Below are 21,794 nucleotides of genomic sequence, written 5' to 3'. Positions count from 1 at the left end.
TGTTTCAAGAACCTGCAATCTCGCCTTAATGCCCCCTCTCCCCGCAATGATTCCTCATCGCCTGCAAATCCTCGGGGAAAATAAAATACAGAATCTCAAGTTTCCATCCATAAATTTGACACAGCCCCCTAAATAAAATACCCAAGATTTCACTTTCAGATGCTTGCTTTCGAAGGGGCTTCAGGTCCTGTGTTGGCAGTAGGCCGTACATAATTATTCCAATATCGAATTCTGTAATAAAACGTTTGCACGTGGGATGCATCTGAATGACTGAATGAAATGCCTTTTTACCCTCTACTCCATACATCGCTCTCCATCCCTAACGAGGATTTCACCAGAGTTTTCAATGTATGAGAGGTTTTAAGTTGCACCCCCGAGCCGTTATATGACTGCACCGAAATGCACGCAAGAGAGCATCTCCTGCATCACTTGCACTGGAAGCAGGCAGGTGCGCTCCGTATACAATGCTGCAAGCATTTTTCATTCCTGCAACCAAAGTTTACCGCGAAACGCCCCAGGCCTGAAAGGGCAGGAGATTACGCAGACCATACCGGGGGGGAAAAAAAATAACGTTATCTTTTTACCTGCCCAGACGATTCGGCAATCTCAGCGGCATCATTCTCGTGCTTCCAAGCCAATCACTCGCTCGGCCCGGGGAGCACCTGACTTCCGAGTGCTTCCGGCCTCTCCCCAGGTTCTTTCTCAGGTCGCGGCGCCCAGCGCTGAGACCCGGGCAACAACTCCACCGGCCGCACGCACACGATTGCCCGCCCCCTTCCCGGAATTCAGCCAATAGGAAGCCGCCGATATGCAGGGACCAATGAGGAGGAGGCCGAGCGAGGCCGGCGAGTGACGCGCGAGGTGTGCAGGCGGTGTGTGGGGCGAGGTCACGTGAGGAGGCGCGGGGTGGCTGACGGGAGCTGGCTGGGCTGAGGGCCGCGGGGCCGGCGCCCGCCGCGAGCCATGGGGCTGCCGGCCGCGTAGGGGCCATGCCGCCCGGGCCCCGGGCCTGTCCCGCTCCGCGCCGGGATGGTGAACCTGGCGGCCATGGTGTGGCGGCGGCTCCTGCGGAAGAGGTGGGTGCTCGCCCTGGTCTTCGGGCTCTCGCTCGTCTACTTCCTCACCAGCACCTTCAAGCAGGTCAGTGGCCGCCTTCCCTCCCCGGGTGAGGGAAGCTGCCTCTGCAGCCGCGCTGCCCGAGTGTCCGGTGCGCCGGGCCGCCTCCGGAGAGGTGGGCGTTCGTGTCCCGGGGCTGAGGACGGGCGAAGGGACCCGCCCATTTCGTTGGTAGGCCAGGGGCAGAGCTGGGACTCGAACCCGGTGCTGTGGGCCCTTAACGCTGTGCTTGTTATCACCCTGAGGGCCGTCTCCTTGCCTCCTACCTGCCAGGCCGAATGCTGAGCGGGGGCGAGCATTTCTCCCTTCTCCTCGCGGCCGTTCTGGGGGGCGGTGTCCCCGGGTTCCAGCAGGGTAACTCGAGACTGGAAAAGGTGGAGATGCCTGGGCCAGTAAGATGCCCAGCTGAGCTACGAAGCCAGCGCTGGTGTGCCTGGTTTTCATTTAATTTAGGGGCTCGGTTGTCCGGCAGGGAGACGCCTCAGGACCCACGAGGTGCTCTTTCTGTGCATAACGTGGTTGGGTGGAATTTTCCTTTCACCTCCCCATCCGCTTAGTTTTTCTTCTCTGTGCGAATTTGTGGGAGAAAAGGCAGGATGCTTTGGTGGGAAATGTTACCCAGAGCATTGTCCCTTCGTTTAGAAGTCCAGTTCAGGCGTTTAGGTTTTTAGAACGGGTGAGCATATGCCAGGGTGTACCCGGGACAACCCTGGTTTATGCTCTTGCGCTGATGCAGTTAGAAAAGCTCCCCTTTTCATTCTCAAGGGTCATATTCGTATAAAATTTGTCAATGAGTAGAAGAGAAATACTAAGTGATATGGTCACCTTAGTTTTAGGAGATTGTAAAATGGAAAGTTAGGGGACCGTAGCCCACCTCTCAACTCAGGCTAACAGAGAGGCTGAGTGTTGTAAGCCTCTTCTGGTGACTGGGATGCGTCGGTGACATTCATGCAGACTAAGTGCTTGCACTTGTGTTTTCACAACTTCGCAGACACCTGCTCATGGCCACGTGTTGTTCCTTCCCTGTCAGGTGGTGCTGTAGTGACCCCGGACTCAGCCCTCTACCTTCCTCCCAGCTGACCCAGCTCATCTCTAGCACCATTGGTTTAAATACCAGCTGTATGCTGTTGCTGTTTCTAACTCCAGCCTTGACCTATCCAGAAACCCCAAGGTTCATATCCCGTTGCTTGCTTGACGTCCCTTTTGCGTGCGTTGTCGGCTCCTCATACTTGGCCAAAACAGAACTCCTGATTCTCCACCACCACTTCCTCTCCAGTCTTCCCAGCCTCACTGAGTGGCACTACCATTCCCCAGTCACAGATACCTTCTGCTTTTCCCTGTCTGGACTGCTGTAGTAGCCCACCAACAGGTCTCTGCTTCCTTGCTTTTTTTTTTTGCGGTACGCGGGCCTCTCCCCGTTGTGGCCTCTCCCGCTGCGGAGCACAGGCTCTGGACGCGCAGGCTCAGCGGCCATGGCTCACGGGCCCAGCCGCTCCGCGCCATGTGGGATCTTCCCGGACCGGGGCATGAACCCGCGTCCCCTGCATTGGCAGGTGGACTCTCAACCACTGCGCCACCAGGGAAGCCCTGCTTCCTTTCTTATTCTACAGTCTATTCTCTAACCAGCAGGAGGAGTGATAATCTGAAAAGAAAAAAAAAATCCCAGCACTCCCTTGTGTATAGTTCTTCTTTGGGTTCCTGTTGCACTCAGCTAAAACTCCAGACGCCCGTTCCAGGATCTCTGCATTGTGAGTGGTTTTTTTTTTTTTTTTTTTTTTTTGTCAGTTCAGGTGAGGCTAACTATTACTGCTCCAGGTCACAGCAGGTGACACAATCTCAGTGATTTCAGTTCCTTGCCCATAGTCCTGCTTTATTTTCTCTGCGGTAAGCATCACTTACTGAGCATTTCTGGATCATTTACTTGTTTATCTGTCTCCCCTCACTCTCCCTTCTAGAACGTAATTTTTTGGAGACCAGGGACCTTGTCTGTGTTGTTCATAGAATCTCAGTCCCTAGAATACTGCCAGGCACTTCATGGGTATTCAAATATTGGTTGAACAAACAATCACATCTTTTTAATTGGGGTGACTTTTTCTTTCTTCCCAGCTTGGCACACTCCTACTAATTTTTCCTGCCTGACTCAGATGCTGTCTACACTGTGACTTTCCCTACAGCCACTTTTTTTTTTTTTGGCTGCACCGCGGGGCTTGTGGGGTCTTAGTTCCCTGACCAGGGATCGAACCCGGACCCTCAGCAGTGAAAGTGCAGAGTCCTAACCACTGGACCACCAGGGAATTCCTCCTACAAATGCCTTTTAAGTACTCTGGTGTACCTTGTTCTTATTTTATTTTTCCCTGTGTGTCTTTTTTTTTTTTTTTAAACTTGTGATCTGTGACTACAGTCCTAGGGGTGTGTGTATGTGTGTGTGTGGGGGGTGATCGTGAATCCCCTGAAACTTTCAGCAACAGTTTTGTTTTGCAGATTTTTCTGGATCTGATTCCCTCACTGCCTAAGAAACGCGTTAGCTATAACCTCTCTATCCCTGCCCATCAAGCCCCTGGCAACCACTAGTCAACTTTCTGTCTCCATGGATTTACGTATTCTGGACATTTCATATAAATGGAAACATACACTATGTGGTCTTCTTTGTCTTCTTTCAGTTAAAAGCTAGTCTTCAAGTCTCATCCATGTTGTAGCATGTATTAGTACTTCATTTTTATGTCTGAGTAATATGCCGTTGTAGGCATCCAACACATTTTGTTTAGCCATCATCATTTGATGGAGACTCGGCTTGTATCTGCCTTTTGGCTATTATGACTAGGGCTGCCATGGACATTGGTGTACAAGGTTTTGTTTGGAAATATGTTTTCAGTTCTCTTGAGTATGGTCCTAGGAGTGGAATTGATGGGTCACTTGGTAACTGTGTTTAACTTTTTGAAGAACTGCCAGGCTGTTTTCCAAAGTGGCTGCACCATTTGCAGTGAACTTTTAAGAAACTATACTTGTCAAGTTTTGAAGTAGTATCAAAGAAGATTATCCATAATTATCTGGAAGAGCCACGAAAATACTCCTATTTCCAACTGCACATTTGTGTGAGGTAGATTTTCTTCATAAGCTTCAACCTGAACAAGGTATTGCAATAAATTGGATTTAGAGGCAGTTGTGAGAATCCAGCTGTTTTCCGTCAAGCCAGACATTAAAAACATTTGCAGAAATGTAAAGACATTTTCTCATCTCACCAAGTATATTTTTTTGTTTTGAAAAACATTTTTCCCCCCCACACATGAAAAACTGTTGACATGTAATGGGCTCATTATTGTTATTTATTATTATTATTTTTTGCGGTATGCGGGCCTCTCACTGTTGTGGCCTCTCCCGTTGCGGAGCACAGGCTCTGGACGCGCAGGCTCAGCGGCCATGGCTCACGGGCCCAGCCGCTCCGCGGCATGTGGGATCTTCCCGGACCGGGGCACGAACCCCCCGTGTCCCCTGCATCGGCAGGCGGACTCTCAACCACTGCGCCACCAGGGAAGACCTCATTATTGTTATTTTTTAACGAATAAATAACTTATTTAAATGTTTTAAGAATTGGTTTTAATTTCCAGTATGATAAATATCATTAGCCATAACCCTCATTAACTCACATACTGAAGTCCTCAATAATTTCTAAAACTGTAAAGGATCCTTGGAGCCTATTCTGACTGATGCCCCTCCTGTGTGCCTGTGAGTTTGCTCCTCTGCTCTGTTCTCTGCTGGAGTTTCGGTCTTCCAGCACTCCTGAGCTGTGTGGCTTGAGGGAGTCTGCTCCATTTTGCCTAGCCTCAGGCTCCATCTGTAAGGAGCTGTGCTGTAGCACAGCTGTCTGTCTATTGGACGGGAAGGCGTGGTGGGTGTGGTTAGAATTAATTGAGAAGAGGCTGTGAAAAACTCGAAAGCTTTGGAGTTTTTCATATGATCCTTAGCTCTGCTTCAGTGAGACTGTGAACTCGTGGAGCAGATGTGGCCACTTTTTGCCTAGAGAATAGTTGATTATTCTCTACAGCTGTGAATTCCTGTTTTGATTTTCATGTTAATTAATGCTTTGGGGGATAGCTTAAATTGTAGGGATGGGAGCACAGGAGAAATTAGTGACCTTGGTGGGGATGCCATTGGGGGTGAGGACTGGGTGCTAGGTGACTTGGGCACATTGATTTAACAAATGTTTAGTGAACACCAGCTGCACCAGGCACTGTCTGCTAGATGATGGAGATACAGTGGGGGGCAAAGCAGATACAGTCTTACTCTCCCAGAGCCTATATTCTGTAGGGGGTGAGGGGTAGAAATGGCAAATGAGCAGAATTATTTCAGATAGTAATTTGTGATACAAAGAATACAAAACAAGGTACTGTGATAGAGCGGCAAGGTGGGCCTAACTCTGTGGGGCATTTGAGCTGAGATTAGAGAAATCCGTCTTGGAGTCAGAAGGGTCCTTAGAGGTCCTCTCATGTAAATAACTGTTCTCATAGTTGTTCAAGTGGTGCAGCTCCAGAAAGTGTCAGGGCTATTTGCATAACTCCTTGAAAATATATGAACATCTTTAGCTTTAACGTAATTAAGTATGTAAATTGGTTTCAAGTTAGACACTATATAAAGTATAATAAATCATAAGAGAGAGTTGCTAATCTGTTTTTCTGCTCTGTTTTTCACCGTATCAACAAGGTACATATACCTTTCAGAGTCTGTAAAGTGCTGCACAGGGTAGAGGAGGAAAGCAATTATCTTTAATCTCACCAAACAGAGGGATTTACTGATGATATTTGGGCATATTTTCTTTCTTCATATTTTAAAAATATAGTTAGGGCCTACTGTTTCTTCACTTAACATATATGCATTTTCCCCATCTTTAAAAGCTCTTTCGAGGTGTAAGTTTTTATAACTAAAAATTTCCATGATCAGGCTATAGTTATTAGCTATTCCCCAAATATTAGACATTGGGATTCCCTCTGGCCTTTATCCCCTTTTTTCTTTTACTTTTTTTTTTTCTTTTACTTTTGAGAATCATAAGCGATTCTTTTAATGACAGTGCCTTATGTTTAAGTGCTTTACTGCTTACGTGGGACACATCTCATTTGACCCTAATGATAACCCCCGAAAAAGAGACAGGACAGTTATTAAAATACCCCTTTTTAAATCAGAGGTTAAGTAATATACATTAGTAATAAAAACATTTCTCTAGCGCCTTGTAGTTTATGAAGAAAATTCTGGAGGCTCCTTTTTTTTTTTAAATAAATTTATTTATTTATTTATGGCTGCATTGGATCTTAGTTGCTGCGTGCGGGCTTCCTCTAGTTGCCGTGAGTGGGGGCTACTCTTTGTTGTGGTGCGCCGGCTTCTCAGTGCGGTGACTTCTTTTGCTGCAGAGCACGGGCTCTAGGCGCATGGACTTCAGTAGTTGTGGCATGCAGGCTTAGTAGTTGTGGCTTGCGGACTCTAGAGTGCAGGCTCAGTAGTTGTGGCACATGGGCTTAATTGCTCCACCAGCATGTGGGATCTTCCCGGACCAGGGCTCGAACCCGTGTCTCCTGCATTGGCAGGTGGATTCTTAACCACTGCACCACCAGGGAAGGCCCTGGAGGCTTTTTGAGAATAGAGAACCTGCCTATCTTTGTCTCTGTATCTTTCACACATTGTAAGAACTTGATACCTTTGAATGAATCTTGAATTAAAAAATACACACACACGCACACACACACACATATACACATACACACGGGGGGGGGGTGCTCAAAATTGAGACAGCCTAGTAGGGTAGTTTGGGAAAGGTTTAAAGCCACCTGTCCAATGAAGGAATCCCCTCAGTGCCCCTTCACCACACCCTTGCAAGACTGGACCTTCAGGAAAGCGACCATGTGCTAATTCATTACATTTGCCATTATGTCTTACACAATCTCTTGTACGGTCTTTTCTGGTTGTACAACTCTTACCAGTTCTTTTGGAAAGGTCTTAAATATTCATGTTTGAAAACAAGTACAAGTGCTGGGAGAATTGCCATCCTATTTACCAGGAACACAGTAATGTGAAAGAGGTCCTTCTGGGATGCCCTTGTCTGTGAACTCTTCATTTTCTTTCAGAAGGAATAACAGGAAAGTTTGAGAGTGATGTCAAGAGCACTTTCAACCTTGTTGTGAGATCCAGTTTACTGTACTTTGACCAGCTTCTTAAGTCTTTATGGCTGTTAATTTATCTAGGGTAGCATTTCAAGTGCACTTTAGTTTGCACATAGCTTGATTATGCCGTTAATTGACACGGTCCCAGCAGAACTCATGAATTTACAGGTGGTTAAGCATTGTGCACCTAAGTGATTTTTCCCATATTCTCAAGACTTATGCATTTAAGTCCTTTTCTTGCCCCAACCAAGGAATACCGATGTTGTTTTTGTATTGATATAACCCATCCTGTTCCTGCTAGTGCCAGTTCTTTCCTATAAAAGAAACAAAAGAGAGGGGGCAGAATAGAAATGAAAGCCACCTTGAAGGACTGTTTTACCTTTAGTAAATTAAGGAACAAAATTCAATAGTGGAGTGGCACACTGTTATTTAAATTCTGGTAATGTTACAAATGGCATATATAACTTTTGGGAAATTATCAATATTTGGCACTATTTAGCATTGACTCTACTAATAATAATTCCTACCACAAATTACTCAAGAGAATAAGCAAAAGGTCTACATTTTTATTGCAGTGCTATTTATGATAACAGACACCTGGGGTGGGCTTAAACGTTGATCTGTAGAGGATGTTTTTACTAAATTACAGCACATCAAGGTGATGGATTATTATATAGCCTTGAAAATGTGATTATCAAGATAATGTAGGTACTTGAACCGTTTACCATCCAATTAGTGTCAAGAGGAGCTGAATGTGAAGCATACTAATTTGTAGTATAAATGCTGGGGTCAAAGGCTAGAAGTTAATATGCAGAAATAGATGCAGCTTTATTCAAGTGATGGGATTGTGGGCAATTTATGTCTTTTATGTTGGCAGTCATTTTTTTTTAAATAAACTTAATTTTGGAGTAATTATGGATTTACAGAAAAGTTTCAAGGATAGTACAGAGTTCCTGTAGATTCCTCATTTAGTGTCTCCTGTTGTTAATGATCATCATGTTTTTAATAATTTTTTATTATTTTATTTTAAATTAAAAATGAAACTATTCCAACGATGATGAAAAATGTTAATAATCACCTATGTCCTTTCCATGTTAATGGTTTGTAGTATCTTTGCATGCATTTATCTCAGCTCTTATAAACCCATATGTATGTATTAATACAGTTATCATAATACAATGTGTGATAATATGCACATTATTTTGTAACTTGTTTTTTTCCTTAATATACTATGGACATCCACCAGGGATCTGCAGCCCTCTGTATTAAAATTATCCGAGTGCTTTAAAAATATTGATTCCCAGGTCCCATCCACAGAGCTTTTTACTCAGTCTGGAGTTGGGCTCAGGAATCAGAATTTGAAGTCCTTAATAATCTGATGTGCAAGTCAGGTTTAAGGACTCCTGCTCTAGATAAATACACATAAGTCATAGGTAATTTTTAGGTAATAGCTATGGCTATCCCGTGTTTATTCACTCATTTCTCTGTGGTTGGGGTTCCAGGTTTTTTCCACCACATAAACGGTGCTGTAGTAGACATCCTAGTGCACCCTTACACGTCTGTACTTTCCAGAGGCTAGGCCTCAAACATGTGTTTGCTGTGCCAAAGTAGATGTGGATTTGCATGTCTTAAATATTAATAGCTCTTCCCACATAACTTTCCTAGAGATATCTTAGTAACTGTATAGCTCTTTCCCATTGTCTTAAAGTATAACCTTTGCCATCAACTTTCAAGGTTAGTCCCTTTTTCTCAAACAGTGACACATGACAGATCATTCTTAATGGCAAAAGCCACAGAACTCTATTAAAATGGTAGAATGGTTAAACTATTATGTATAAAAATCCTCTTGGAGGGAGTCTTATCATTGTTTTGTTTTCCAGTGATAGGTAGGTTGAAGAATCCTCTGAGAAGATGGCTCTTTCTTGCATGGCTTCTTTTTTTAGCACTCAGGCACCTTACTTAGTTTCTTTAAGAGTATAACAAAGGCAATTTGGAAAGCCCGACTGTGCCTTGGGGGCTAGGAGAAAAGATCTAAACTCTTGCCTCTAGAGCAACTCCTCACTTTGCATGTCTCGGTAAAGGGCTGGCTGGCATGGGTGTCTTTTATAAAGAAAGGTATGTTCTAAGGGTCACATACTTAGTATTTTTTCATAGAAGAAATTTGCAAGTTGACATGCTTCTTCTTGCCCCTGAAATCAACCTCCCAATTCAGCGTTCCCCTTAGTTTACCACTAAACTCCTTACTGCAAATGAAAGTAACCTTGTGCCCTAGACCTGTCCAGGTATTGTCTGAAATGACAGTTGGAAAGTTTCTTTGAAGTTTCCTCTTCTATTTTAAAAGTGTATTCAGATTTTACATTCTATTCCACAATGTATTTGTTTTAATATAAAAAATATTTTAAATGATTTGCCATCAGAAAAATTTCAAAACTTTTTCCCTCCAAATTTTTTTGACAAAATTAATGCTTTTGTACACATTCATAACATGCACGTAGTCCAAGGGCATTTATGTAAGTCTGCCAGTTTTGAAGCATAGCCCTAATTTATTACTTCTTCCTGCAGGTTTATTTTGCATTTTTTAAAAGAAATACATTTATTTATTCTTGGCTGCATTGGGTCTTCATTGCTGCGCGCAGTCTTTCTCTAGTTGCGGTGAGTGGGGGCTACTCTTCCTTGCGGTGCGCGGGCTTCTCATTGCAGTGGCTTCTCTTGTTGCTGAGCATGGGCTCTAGGCGCACGGGCTTCAGTAGTTGTGGCACGCAGGCTCAGTAGTTGTGGCTCACAGGCTCTAGAGTGCAGGCTCAGTAGTTGTGGCACATGGGCTTAGTTGCTCCGCAGCATATGGGATCTTCCCGGACCAGGGCTCGAACCCATGTCCCCTGCATTGGCAGGCAGATTCTCAACCACTGTGCCACCAGGGAAGTCCCGGTGGGTGGATTCTTAACCACTGTGCCACCAGGGAAGCCCTGCATTTTTTTTCATGACTTTGGCTCAGACTTTACTCATACCAGGGGAGTGCAGATTCCTGTTGTGCAAGCTGTTTTATATTGTTTCTTTCCTATTACTGTAGTTTCTATGAAAAAATTGGTGAAAATGCAAGAAGTGATACTTTAACCTTGTCATTTATGGTGTCTTTGTAGGAGGAGAGGGCAGTGAGAGATCGGAATCTCCTCCAGGTTCACGACCACGATCAGCCCATCCCATGGAAAGTGCAGTTTAACTTGGGCAACAGCAGTCGGCCCAGCAACCAGTGCCGGAACTCCATTCAAGGGAAGCACCTCATCACGGATGAACTTGGTTAGTCTGGCTCCCTTCCTCTCCTGCAGTCCCTGGGCCATTCGTAGGTTTTTAAATAGGGATTTTATATGCTGTCTTTCCCCCTCTTGCCCATTTCAACACTTCTCACGTCTTTGTCTTTTATATCTGACTCATCATTCAAGGTTCCCCTCAACATCAGAGAAGCTTGGTTTGATAAGAGACACTCTCCAGAGTTAGAATTACGGTTTTAGCATTTTATCATGCGTCAGCCCCTTGACTACTTCCTGCCAGTCTCTTCCCAGCCCCAGTACTTTCAGATCTTAACAGTCTTTTTTTTCTCATTTTGATGGTGAACTCTACAAGATAAACAGTTTTCCTTCTTGGTGACGTGAATCGTATCCACATAGTGTTGGCATTTAGGAAGAGAATGAATGCACTTGTTGACTGCATAATCTCAAATGAATTATAAACACTTCCAAAATGTTTTACTGTTACTATTAAAACATCAGTCTGTTTCTTTTTTGTTATATTCACTAGTTTTATTTTTAGGTTCCACGTACAAGTGATATCATACAACATCAAAGTATTTGTCTTCCTCTGTCTGACTTACTTCACTAAGTGTAATACCCTCCAAATCCATCCACGTTATTGCGAATGGCAAAATTTCATTCTTTTTACAGTGGCAAGATAGGGCTGGGGATTAAGAGGTACAAACTACTATGTATAAAATATAAGCTACCGAGGTATATCAAACAGCACAGGGAATATAGCCAATATTTTATAATAACTATAAATGGAGTATAACTCTTAAAAATTATGAATCACTAAGTTGTCACCTGAAACTTATGTAATATTGTAAATCAATGATACCTCAATTAAAAAAAACAATCTGTCTGTTTTGGTGCCTTCTCCCAGAGTTTCAGTGTATAAGAAAGGCGATTCCTGTGCTGGCGAGGCGTTTGGATTAGACAGCCGCTAGAGCTCTAACCACTCTAAGACTGGCCCAGTCCCCCAAGGAGAGACTCCTGGTAATGCTCTGCCTGCATTAATTTAGCCCTTACTACATGCTGGGCACTGGGCTAAAAGCTCTCCTTGAATAACATCTCATTTGATTGTTGTAGCAGTCCTGTGAGGTGTAGGTGTTTCTGTCTTCACTTTGTAGTTGAAGATACACCAAGCGGTTCAGGAACCTGCCCAAGGTGGCAGGGGCTCTTTTACAAACCATAAATGGGATACCATTATCACGCCAAGAGAGTACCACTTTTCCTTAATGTCAGCTATCCAAACAGTGGTCAGAGTTCCCCGACTGGTTTACAGATTGTTTATTCCCTTTTCACCTGGTGGTTTACAGTAATCTGGTTAGTTTGCAAGAGTAAAATTGGCTCTCTCTTAGAGAGTCTCAGAACAAATGGGTTATGAATGTCACAATACTGAAATTGATACAGGTAACCTTGAATCGATACCTGATGAAGCCTAACAAAATGAAGACACGTGCTATCTTCAAAATGGAACTATAGTGCTTTTTATATATCTATATTTAAAGTTTGCAACCCCAGCAAAATAATTAAAAAAAAAAAACTTTTCCAAAAAGATCTCAAAGGAATCAGAGCAGATGAGATTATTTGGGATTGAAGGAAGGAATCAGGAAAACCTCCCACCTAGATTAGAAGAGCTGGAAAATTTTGCACAAAAATGCACTGCTGACTCAACAGTGCCCAGCTCTGTTTTTAAGATCACATTGAAAAAGCAGATTAAATTGCAAGTAACATTTGTTTTGCTTTGTTTTAACAGTAAAGTTTAGCGAAGGAAAGTTACTTCCATAAGATGACCCAGCTAGTCAGTCAGGGGCAGACCTAGGACTAAGACCAGGACTGAACTTGGAGTTCAGTGCTTTTTTCTTATAGGCTTTTGTTTGTATGGTACTCAGTGAGAAAGTGTGAAATCTTATGACTTGACTTTAATATTTAATATTAGTTATGAATGACAGTTTGTCCTTTTCTTTTGTCATAGCTAGCAAAAGAATGATTTCCCTCTGCTTAATTCAAGTGAGACAAAGACTCTCAGATTTCTTAAGTTCCAAGAACCAATCAAAAAAAATCCAAGAACCATAGGTTTTATTTTACCTCCATGAATGCAGGAGAGGAGATAAGCAGTGTAATAAAGAAAACTTGCAGGAATTTTTGCCTTTTAGCAAGCAGATGCCACCCCCACGAGTGTTGTCAGGGTGACACCTTATTCAGTAAGACAACCAGCAGAGTTACAAACTTTTCAAAGGTTAGAAGTTGGTTTCCCAGTCAGTAGCAGCACACTCTGAGGTTGTGATCTCACAGGACTCGTCATTGGAAATAATGTTTGCAGGAGTACATTTCTGATGCAAAAGGAAAAATCTTGATGGACTTTCACCAGGAGTTAGAAAGACCCGCCTGGTTTCAAAGCTAAATACTTGCAGTTTGTACTGGGGAAAAACAGAAGGCCTGAGATGCTAACACTTACAACATGGAAAAGAGAAAAGGGCAGAAAGATCATTTCAACAAGTGTAATGTTTTACATCTTTCTGACACAGATCATGTAATAAGATGCTCTGTATCATTTGGGGTAGAATTTTGAGGAACATGCTGGCTTATTCAGATTTTTAATTTATAACCCTTCTGAAGGAAGTGAGTAAGAATAGTTAGGAAGAATCCCAGAAACATTTAATGTGGCATTAGAATCATCCTGTCTTAATTTAGAAGACAAAAAAGCATAGTTAAAACCACAACAGCAGCGATCTGGTTCTCAGTTTTCCCCGTGTGACGTGAGGGCCCTTCTGGTCCCTTCCACTCTTATTTTAATGGTGCCTCCTGCGTTTGCACAGACTTTGTTTTCCAGTGTAGTTTCTGAAAACAACCTCATGCTTTGTTTTTCCAGAGTGGTTTCTGAAAACAACCTCATGCTTCACGATGTCTCATTCTCTGAGGATTAAGAAGCTGGGGCACTTAGAATGGAATGATGTGAGGAACAGCTGCTCTGCACCTGTGTGCACCCGTGGGCCCGTGTGTGTACCTGTGGGCCTGGGCCTGCACCTGGGAATTTCCCATGGGCCACGTGGTGTCCCTAATGGACTTGTTCTTACATTTTTCTGTCCCACTCCCAGAAGGATATAGAGAAATGTGTATTTAGCAGCTATGAACAATAAATTAGCTTTTGTGAGGAGATTCTTAAAGTTGAGTATGAATGAATGAACTAGGTTGGAGGGGGTGTGTTTAGATGATGAATGGAGGGAATTGGGAGGATTTTTCTTCCTTGGGTATTAGAGTACTCTCATTCCCTAATTCTGAGGGGTAGTTGAATCCCTGCAATGTATACTTAAAAGGAGCCTAAATCAGTTTATAAAGGTTAGGTGTGACTACTATTTTTAAAAATCCTTCAAATTACTAAATGTAAGTATTTAAAAGGTATTTAAATGTAAAAAGTATATGTGGAGGTTTTTTGTTTGTTTTAAATCTAGAAGGATCTCACTTTCAGGAGTGAAAACCTTGGTTTTTTCCTCTTTTCAGATTTTTCTTTGAAAAATAATGACATTTTTTCCCAGGCATAGATGAATAATTGGCTTGCATAGGTTAGCACAGGAAAACATAGGCGATGTGTTGATTGCATCAAATATGTGACAGCAGACTAAAACGTAATTTTAGGTAGATTAGGATATATATAGCCTACTTACAAGATGGGAGTCCATGTTTCCTGTAAACTGCTGCATGCAGGAAGCAAGCTCTGATTAGACACTCTCTGATTCCAGGTTCTGTGGTCCTTAGGTTGCCCCTGAGTCCAGACTCTATCTTTATGTTCTTTGCATGCAGGACTTTCATTGCTGCCTCATGATCGCCCCTGGTGGGCAGGTGGGGGGACTGCTGGGTTTATACTCAGGTTAGTCTCTGACTTTCAGGTTACGTTTGTGAGAGGAAAGATTTGCTGGTAAATGGCTGCTGTAACGTCAACGTCCCTGGCACAAAGCAGTACTGCTGTGATGGCTGCTTGTCCAATGGCTGCTGCAGCGCCTATGAGTACTGTGTCTCCTGCTGCCTGCAGCCCAACAAGGTATGGAGAGTTGCTCCTTGTGCTGCATCTCCTTTATTCTTTCTGCCTGCATTTCACGAGGAGCATTAGAATCTTCTTGTGAGATTCTTCTGGAAATAGAAGGGAACCTTGTCGGTGTCAGAAATGGCTGCTGTGAGGTAGCCTTTGTCTGCAAGGAAAGGAGGTGGTTCCCAGTTCCTCCAGTGGTTCTTTGGCAGAATGGGCCATTGTATTCCTAATCAGATATCTAAAGAATAAAACATCAGCCCTCCTGCTCACTTGAGCTCCCCTCTCTCTCTCCTTCCCCTCTTCTTCCCCGTATCAGCAGTCTGTTAGTTTAAGAGAAATTTCCAAGGTTACCTTGTGCTTCTGAGTTTGGAATTTATTACAGGTACTGACTTTTGTTTCCATAGCAACTTCTCCTGGAGCGCTTCCTCAACCGGGCAGCTGTGGCATTCCAGAACCTCTTCATGGCAGTCGAAGATCACTTTGAATTGTGTTTGGCTAAATGCAGGACCTCGTCCCAGGTCAGAAGCTGTGATGCCTCTAGCTGGGGTATTTGCTGGTGGGAGTCAGGGTCTGCAGGAAAACTCGAAAATATGCACTGGGGCCTTTTGGTGGGGTGATAATGGAGAAGAGATTTACACGACGTTGTGTGGAGCTTTGGTGGATTGATAGTACATCATCCCTTGGTATCCGAGGGTGATTGGTTCCAGGACCCCAAATCCCTAAATGTTCCTATAAAATGGCATAATATTTTCCTCTTACCTACTTAAATCCTCCCGTATGCTTTAAATCATCTCTAGATTACTTACAATAACTAATACAATATAAATACCATGTTTTGCTTTTTGGAATTTCTTGGAGTTTTTTCAAACACTTTTGACCCATGGTTGGTTGAATCCACGGATGCGGAACCCGTGGTATGGAGGGCTGACTGTATTTAGAATGTGAACATGAGATTTATACAAGTTAGGGATGTAAAATATTTATATCAAATCAAGGTCTGACTAACTTGCATCTTCCCTATCTGATTAGCTTGTCTGTATTTTAACTGGAAGCTTAAAATTATTTTAAAGTCTGGGTGGAGTCCTAATAGTCCAATTCCTGAGAGAAGTTCTCTCCTCCGTCTTTGAAATTTAAGGCTTTCCAGCAACCACTCATTTAGAGTGGGTACTCATTTATTCTGGGACAAAGTTGTGGTTTATTTTAGGATTCAAGGGGATGGGGCAGGTAGGTGTTGAAAAATACACAGGTAAATCTGTAGGTTGCCAAGCTCTCAGTACTTTTCAGCACGTTGTCATTAAATGCTTTGCTCTTGGGCACTAAACACGGCACCAGCTGCTGAAAGCGTCTGAACGTCTTTGCGTTTCCATCATTCCGCATCCTCTGCTCTCAGCCTTTGTGATCGGGCGGTTGTTGGAGCTCTCTTTGTAAAATCACCAGACGTGTTTGTCATACGGGTGCTCTTCCTCTGGCTTCCATTCATGGTGTCTGCAAGACTGTCCTGGCTCCGTCTGAGATGAATGACTCATTTGTCATTCTCTGGAGCTCTTGTACCCTTTGCCAGATTTCTGTAGTCTGCCTTTGGGTTTTACGCCACTCTTTATGTCTCTGGTCTGCTCTTAGAGCATTCAGCATCACTGGGTAAATGTTTCAGGGATTATAATGAGCATTTGAAACATGAAGAAATTCCTGATGTCCTTGTTTTGCTGGAAGAGCTTTCCATTTGAATGGGCTTTAAAGGAAATGTGGAGGATGGCTGAACCCATGACTTACTTTGATTCATACTGTCATTCTGAGAAATGTTAGAAAAGGCCAAGTATTTTCTTTCTTTAACTGATAAAACCCAGGAGTTATTTCCAAACTTAAGTGAAGATGCTAAAATTTCAGACTTTGCATTTTCATTGTAAAGAGAAATTTACCAGTTGGCAATTTGCCTTTATAAGTGTCCCAAGAAAGAGAAGATTTGGCTGCATGTCTGTAAATTGGATTAATACTTACAATTTAGATGTTTAGCCTTGGTTTTAGGCTAATTAATGAATTCTAGACTAGCCAAAAACTCAAGTTGCTTGTATGAAAACAAATTGCTGAAAAATTAGCCACCACGGATGATTGTCTGTGTTAAATCACACTTTGCTTGGCCAGATGAAGCTTGTGTGGTACTGTGGGATTCGGCTTGTGTACCAGCCCTTAGGTACATAAATCTTGACGAAAGCAATTTGAAGTGCATCTCCTTCATCTCTGCAGGGTTCAGTGCCGGGGACTGAATTCCTTTGAAGCACGGGGTCAGGTGCAAAACACCCATTGGATCTTAATCTGACTTAAAATACTTTGAGGAAAATTTTTTGTCTCAAGTTATCCTAGTCACAGCTAGGTTGTTAAAAAAAAAAAACTCACTAGTGTGCATAAAAGAAACAGTCCTGTGGTGACACTATGTCCATTTTCATGCCCTTCATTGGCATTCTGTGCTGAGCATCTGCGTTTGCTCCAGAAAGTGCCCTGGACCCTTTTGGTGACATTTGGAGATGGACTCACCCGGGCTCCTGCAGGGAGCGTCTGCCGGACGCCGTCCTGCTCTCTCTCACGGCGCTCTTCTCTTCCCTTTTGCCAACAGAGCGTGCAGCATGAGAACACCTATAGGGATCCCATAGCAAAGTACTGCTACGGAGAGAGCCCTCCCGAGCTCTTCCCCGCGTGACGGTGAGGGAGACTCAACCCACTGGGAGGATGCGCTGCTGAAGAACTTGTAGCCTGAAGCCCTTCTGTGGTCTTCAGGAGAAGACTTGACCTTGACCACTTCTTGTGTTGTGCTCTTTGGCCTCCCTCGCCCCCGGGCTTACCAGATGGACTTGTTCCGTAAAGCAGTTGGAAATGCCAGCCAGCGGGTTACATTCAAGAAAGACAAGACTGTGGGCGACCTGGTGAAGGCATCAGCACTCTGAGCGCCTCTCCTCTGCGGCTGCTCGGGGACCTGTGGGCATCTGTGTGTGTTCTCCCCGGGCCCTTCACTGTAAAGTTATTTATTGGACTTCTTTAGAGTAGTGGGAAAATTCTCATGTTTCCTATAGGAAAATTCTTTGATAGTTGAGTATATTCAAGGAGATTGTTCTTGTTGTTTTCTTGTGCTCTTGAGTTTCAAGAATGAGATCGACCCTTCACCCAGATAAAATGTTTGGTCTCTTAGAACATTCATGTTCTCTCGCGGTGGTTTGTTCTTGGTTTTGTTTTAACAGCATCTTCAAGAGTGGGCCCTGAACACCGTGTCCTGACATCTAAAATTGTCTAGAAACTCAGATGCTGTTCCCTTCTCATCCTGTGCCAGCTTTCTAGCAGCTGGCACCATGTGCTCTCAGGTTTTTTCCTAGTGGTATTTGGATATGCTTGTTTACCTATGTGCATGCACCGTTTTAACCAGAAATTCTGCCTTGTTGTCCTGGAGGGTTCTGTTCTTGTTTCCACTGCCCCTGTTGAAATGACTGGTCTTCTCAGCCGTGGGACAGTGGGAGCCTCAGGAAAGTCATCTGCTGGGCGGCCTCCTCCTCTTCTGTCATGGAAACCCCATCTTAAGGCGATTCCTCAGTGGAGATACATCTCGCAACTGACTGTAAGTGGTCGTCCTTTATCGCTTTCAGCTTCGGGAGATGTAATAGGTACAGACATTTGGTTTCCCTGTGATTTACAAAGAAGAACAAAACTCAAGTTTCTGTCAGGGTGCCCTGAGAGACTCACATCTACCCTCCGTGGACATTGGACGTTCAGGCTGCTGGTCCACACGATGGAGGCGTCCTGTGTTTCTAATATGACACTAACCCTCTCTTGTCAAGGCTGAGAGTATTTGGTCCTCAGATCAAGACGTCGTGCCCCTTTTTCCTCTCCAGAGTCACATTACCGCACACTGTTCTTTCCCAGAGCCCCTCACTAACCCTGGTATTGGGCAAGGTCTTCCTTGTTCTTTTTCGGTTGTTCAGTGGTTGCCCTCAGAGCAGAGCACGAGCTTTACAGCCCGCTTTCAGCATTTTTATTTCAGTGGAGCTTTTCCCTTGGGCCATGTTTGCCTTCCTGTATGTTTCTGCAGTCTATTCAATAATTTCCCTTAACTCCCTCCTGTTACTTATACTTATCTTCCCAAAGTAGTTTGTCCCCCTAAGTCAACTTTCTTAGAGGGTGAACTGTCTGGCAGTTGTTTTTAATGTTAGATCCCAGGAAATCTATTCAGTTTGCATCAGGTTTTTCAGATTCTGTGTGTGTTCACTGGTGCTAAATCAGACTGTGTGTGAAAGTAATGGACACGTCTGCATGTTTCACCAGCTCATTGCTTGTGGTAACTCATTCTCCTGGTAGTTGTCACTGAGCTTATTTGAACCCTTGGGCAATAACGTAGATTTACTGTGAAAACAGTTCATATCAGAGGTCAGCCATACCTGTTTATTCTGTATTTGAATATTGGCGAGCACGTTTTGCATTTTCACTGCTTTCACAGCCTTTGCAACTTAGGTAGAGAATTAAGCTCGTTTGTTCCCACCTCGTAGATGAGGAAATGGAGTGAAGTGACTTCCCTGGGTCCCATGATGGAACCAAAACACGACCTTCATCTCCAGCGCTGGGTCCACTGTCCTTCCCACCACCCCTCGCCAGCTCCAACGCTGACTCATCTGTAAACACTCCTCTGAGAGCATACAGATCTCGGTTGTCCAGGCCAGCAGAGGGGAGAGGTGGTATAAGTAGCCAAATTGGGTCAATAATCCAAAGGTCACTTTCATTCAGCCCTGGAATATGTTTTTTTGTACTCCTAAGAGGCATGTTCGCTGTTTTGGAATGTCACGGTACTGCAGACTCTGTAACGAAGCCACCCAAGGACGTGGAACATCATGGGCCTCTCCAGGCTTCTAGCCTGGACCCCTCCCTGCTCCCCTCTCTGGTTTGTTTCTGGTTCCTTCGACTGAAGGTTTTCAGAATTAGGGACCTTGTTGTAGTTTTGTATGCCCAGAACTTAGCAAAGTGCGTGATACACATTGGATTTTAAGAGAAGATCAGAGAAGGAATGAAAACACCTTTAGTTTAGAAGAAAAATTTTTAAATTGTTATGTTTGGGGTGAAAGGTAATTGGGTAATTCAAAGCATTTCCCTCAGTTCTGAATCTTAATTGCCATGCTCATTGCTGGAGCAATAAAGATAAGGTATGTTCTAACAGGGAAAGAAGCATTCTGTAGAAAAAGACACTGTCTCCGCAGGGCCTGGGACTTGGGGTGGCCCTGGACCTGGCGACGCTGGGGCTGGCATCCAAGGGCGAGCTCAGCAGCTCTTGGAAAAGCGGGCGATAGGATTTTAGAGCAGGGTTTGCAGTTTTTGGCCTGCTCCCGGAGCTGACTTGGAGGCTGTCCAGGGTGTGCCTCAGTTGGTGAGGCTGCAAAGGCGCTGTGGGAGCTGTGTGCAAGGTTCCGAGCAAGCTGTTCCCATTGTTGGGATTTGCAGGTAGATTGTAAATGAACAGATATGTTGCTTATTTAGTCTGCTCTTTTTTCTTTTTTAATGTTTATTGGAGTATAGTTGCTTTACTCTGTTGTGTTAGTTTCTACTGTTATTTAGTCTACTCTTCACAGGCTGGAGGGAATTCGGCCTCGCAGTCAGTAACTCCTACTTATTAAGGCATGGCCTTGGGTAGTCTTTCCTCTTCTGAGTCCCAGGCCCTGCTCTGTGATATGGGATTGCATCTGCTCCTTGTGGGGCTGTTGTGAGGTGTTGGAGTGAGTAAAGGCCCAGTGCTGGGCATGAAGTCCACATCTGCAGTCCAGTGGGTGTCTGACATCACATAGTTGGCAAGGTGAGGATGGGTGGGCCCCTTGGGTGGAAGGGTGGCAACTACAGAGTTCTAGGTATTATTTTTACTACTGTTTTTAGAAGAACTCATGCTAAAGATAATTTTTAAAATGCAGGTTATTCAGAAATGTGTCAAAGATGAAAGTAATAATGACCTAAAATCATGCAACCTAGAGATCAGCCCGTTTTTTTTCTCTTTCCCTCATGACTTTCTAGGCAGATATGATAATACTTTTTCTTCTTGAAAGCAATCCTCTGATGGACATCCTTCTATGTGACATGTAGGCCTATCTAATAATTTTTAGTGACCACCTGGTGTCAGTTTCATGGATATACTGTAATGTTATTAATCCCTGCTGAGGTCATTTAGCTTATTGCTGTTTTTTTTTTTTCTTTTTTGGCTGCTACAAATAATGCACTGATGATATGCTTTCACATACACGTTTGTATGTTTATTTGAGAATGATTTTCACCAATTTATACTCCCACCTAAACTATGTGGGGAGTGGGACTTCCCCGGTGGTCCAGTGGTAAAGGATCCGCCTTACAATGCAGGGGACGCAGGCTTGATCCCTGGTCAGGGAACTAAGATCCCACATGCCATGGGGCAACTAAGCCCGCGCGCCACAACTACTGAGCTCGCAAGCCTCAACTAAAGAGCCTGCGTGCCGCAAACTACAGAGCCCACATGCCCTGGAGCCTGCGCGCCACAACTAGAGAAGAGAAAACCTGCACGCCACTACTAGAGAGAAGCCCGCCCACCACAACGAAAGATCCCATGTGCCACAACTAGAGAAGAGAAAACCTGCACGCCACTACTAGAGAGAAGCCCGCGCACCACAACAAAAGATCCCATGTGCCACAACTAAGACCTGACACAGCCAAAAATAAATAAAATAAATAAAGTATGCGAGGCGTGTCTTTTGTCATATACCTACGAACCCCTTGGTATCATTTTTTAACTCTTTTTGCTAATGGATCTCTATGTTCTAATTGATATTTAATTTCTTCCCATATTTTGATTGGGTGTTTATCTTTCACATGTGGTAAACTGCTCTTCTTGACCTTGGCCAGTTTTACTTTTGTTGGTCTTTTTCTTACAGAGTGTTCCTCACTGAAGGAGGCCTTAAACCCCTTTTCTTGTTTTTTTCAACCCTGCATTACTCAGAATCAAGTGGCTCACTTGTTGACTAGCTTTTCCAGTTGATCTAGGGCAGCAAATGGGGGCAGTTTTGCCCCCAGGGAACAGTTGGCAACGTCTGAGACATTCTTATCACAACTGAGGGCAGGCGGTATGTGTAGTGGGTGGAGCCCACCACTGCCCCCGTGACACAGAGTCATCCAGCTCCACGCATCAGCAGTGCCAGGTGAGGCAGAGAGGCCCTTCTTTTGGGTCACATT

The 21,794-nt window shown here is 44.0% G+C and overlaps 2 protein-coding genes and 1 non-coding gene across 31 annotated transcripts in view; 1 reads left to right on the top strand and 2 right to left on the bottom strand.

Annotated features, from left to right (window-relative positions):
• The window catches only part of RNFT2 (ring finger protein, transmembrane 2), a 60,341-nt gene extending 59,570 nt beyond the window's left edge, over window positions 1-771 (bottom strand). For 2 of the 4 annotated variants that reach the window (XM_033408669.2, XM_012537324.3), the window contains exon 1: window positions 585-768. The gene's annotated coding sequence lies outside the window, so the exon portion shown is untranslated. Of the gene's footprint in view, window positions 1-584 lie in introns of all 4 variants that reach the window. The other 2 variants (XM_049697609.1, XM_049697608.1) reach the window with 2 other exon arrangements.
• Window positions 772-881: 110 nt separating this feature from the next.
• Window positions 882-21,794, top strand: part of SPRING1 (SREBF pathway regulator in golgi 1) — a 314,339-nt gene continuing 293,426 nt past the window's right edge. For 8 of the 26 annotated variants that reach the window (XR_007471546.1, XM_033408672.2, XM_033408675.2 and 5 more), the window contains exons 1-4: window positions 887-1,140; window positions 10,403-10,559; window positions 14,443-14,594; window positions 14,987-15,100. Coding sequence is in view for 24 of the 26 variants with exons in the window: in XM_033408672.2 (XP_033264563.1) it covers window positions 1,030-1,140; window positions 10,403-10,559; window positions 14,443-14,594; window positions 14,987-15,100 (534 nt within the window). In the remaining 2 variants the exon portion in view is untranslated. Of the gene's footprint in view, window positions 1,141-10,402; window positions 10,560-14,442; window positions 14,595-14,986; window positions 15,101-17,190; window positions 17,763-20,609; window positions 21,304-21,794 lie in introns of those variants that run through there. The other 18 variants (XR_007471544.1, XM_049697620.1, XM_049697622.1 and 15 more) reach the window with 8 other exon arrangements.
• TRNAE-UUC (transfer RNA glutamic acid (anticodon UUC)) lies at window positions 3,338-3,410 on the bottom strand. The gene has a single exon. It is a non-coding gene; the product is annotated as a tRNA-Glu (tRNA).

Source organism: Orcinus orca, chromosome 15, assembly GCF_937001465.1.
Source record: "Orcinus orca chromosome 15, mOrcOrc1.1, whole genome shotgun sequence".
Lineage (NCBI taxonomy): Eukaryota > Metazoa > Chordata > Mammalia > Artiodactyla > Delphinidae > Orcinus > Orcinus orca.
This window is presented reverse-complemented; position numbering and strand designations above follow the sequence as displayed.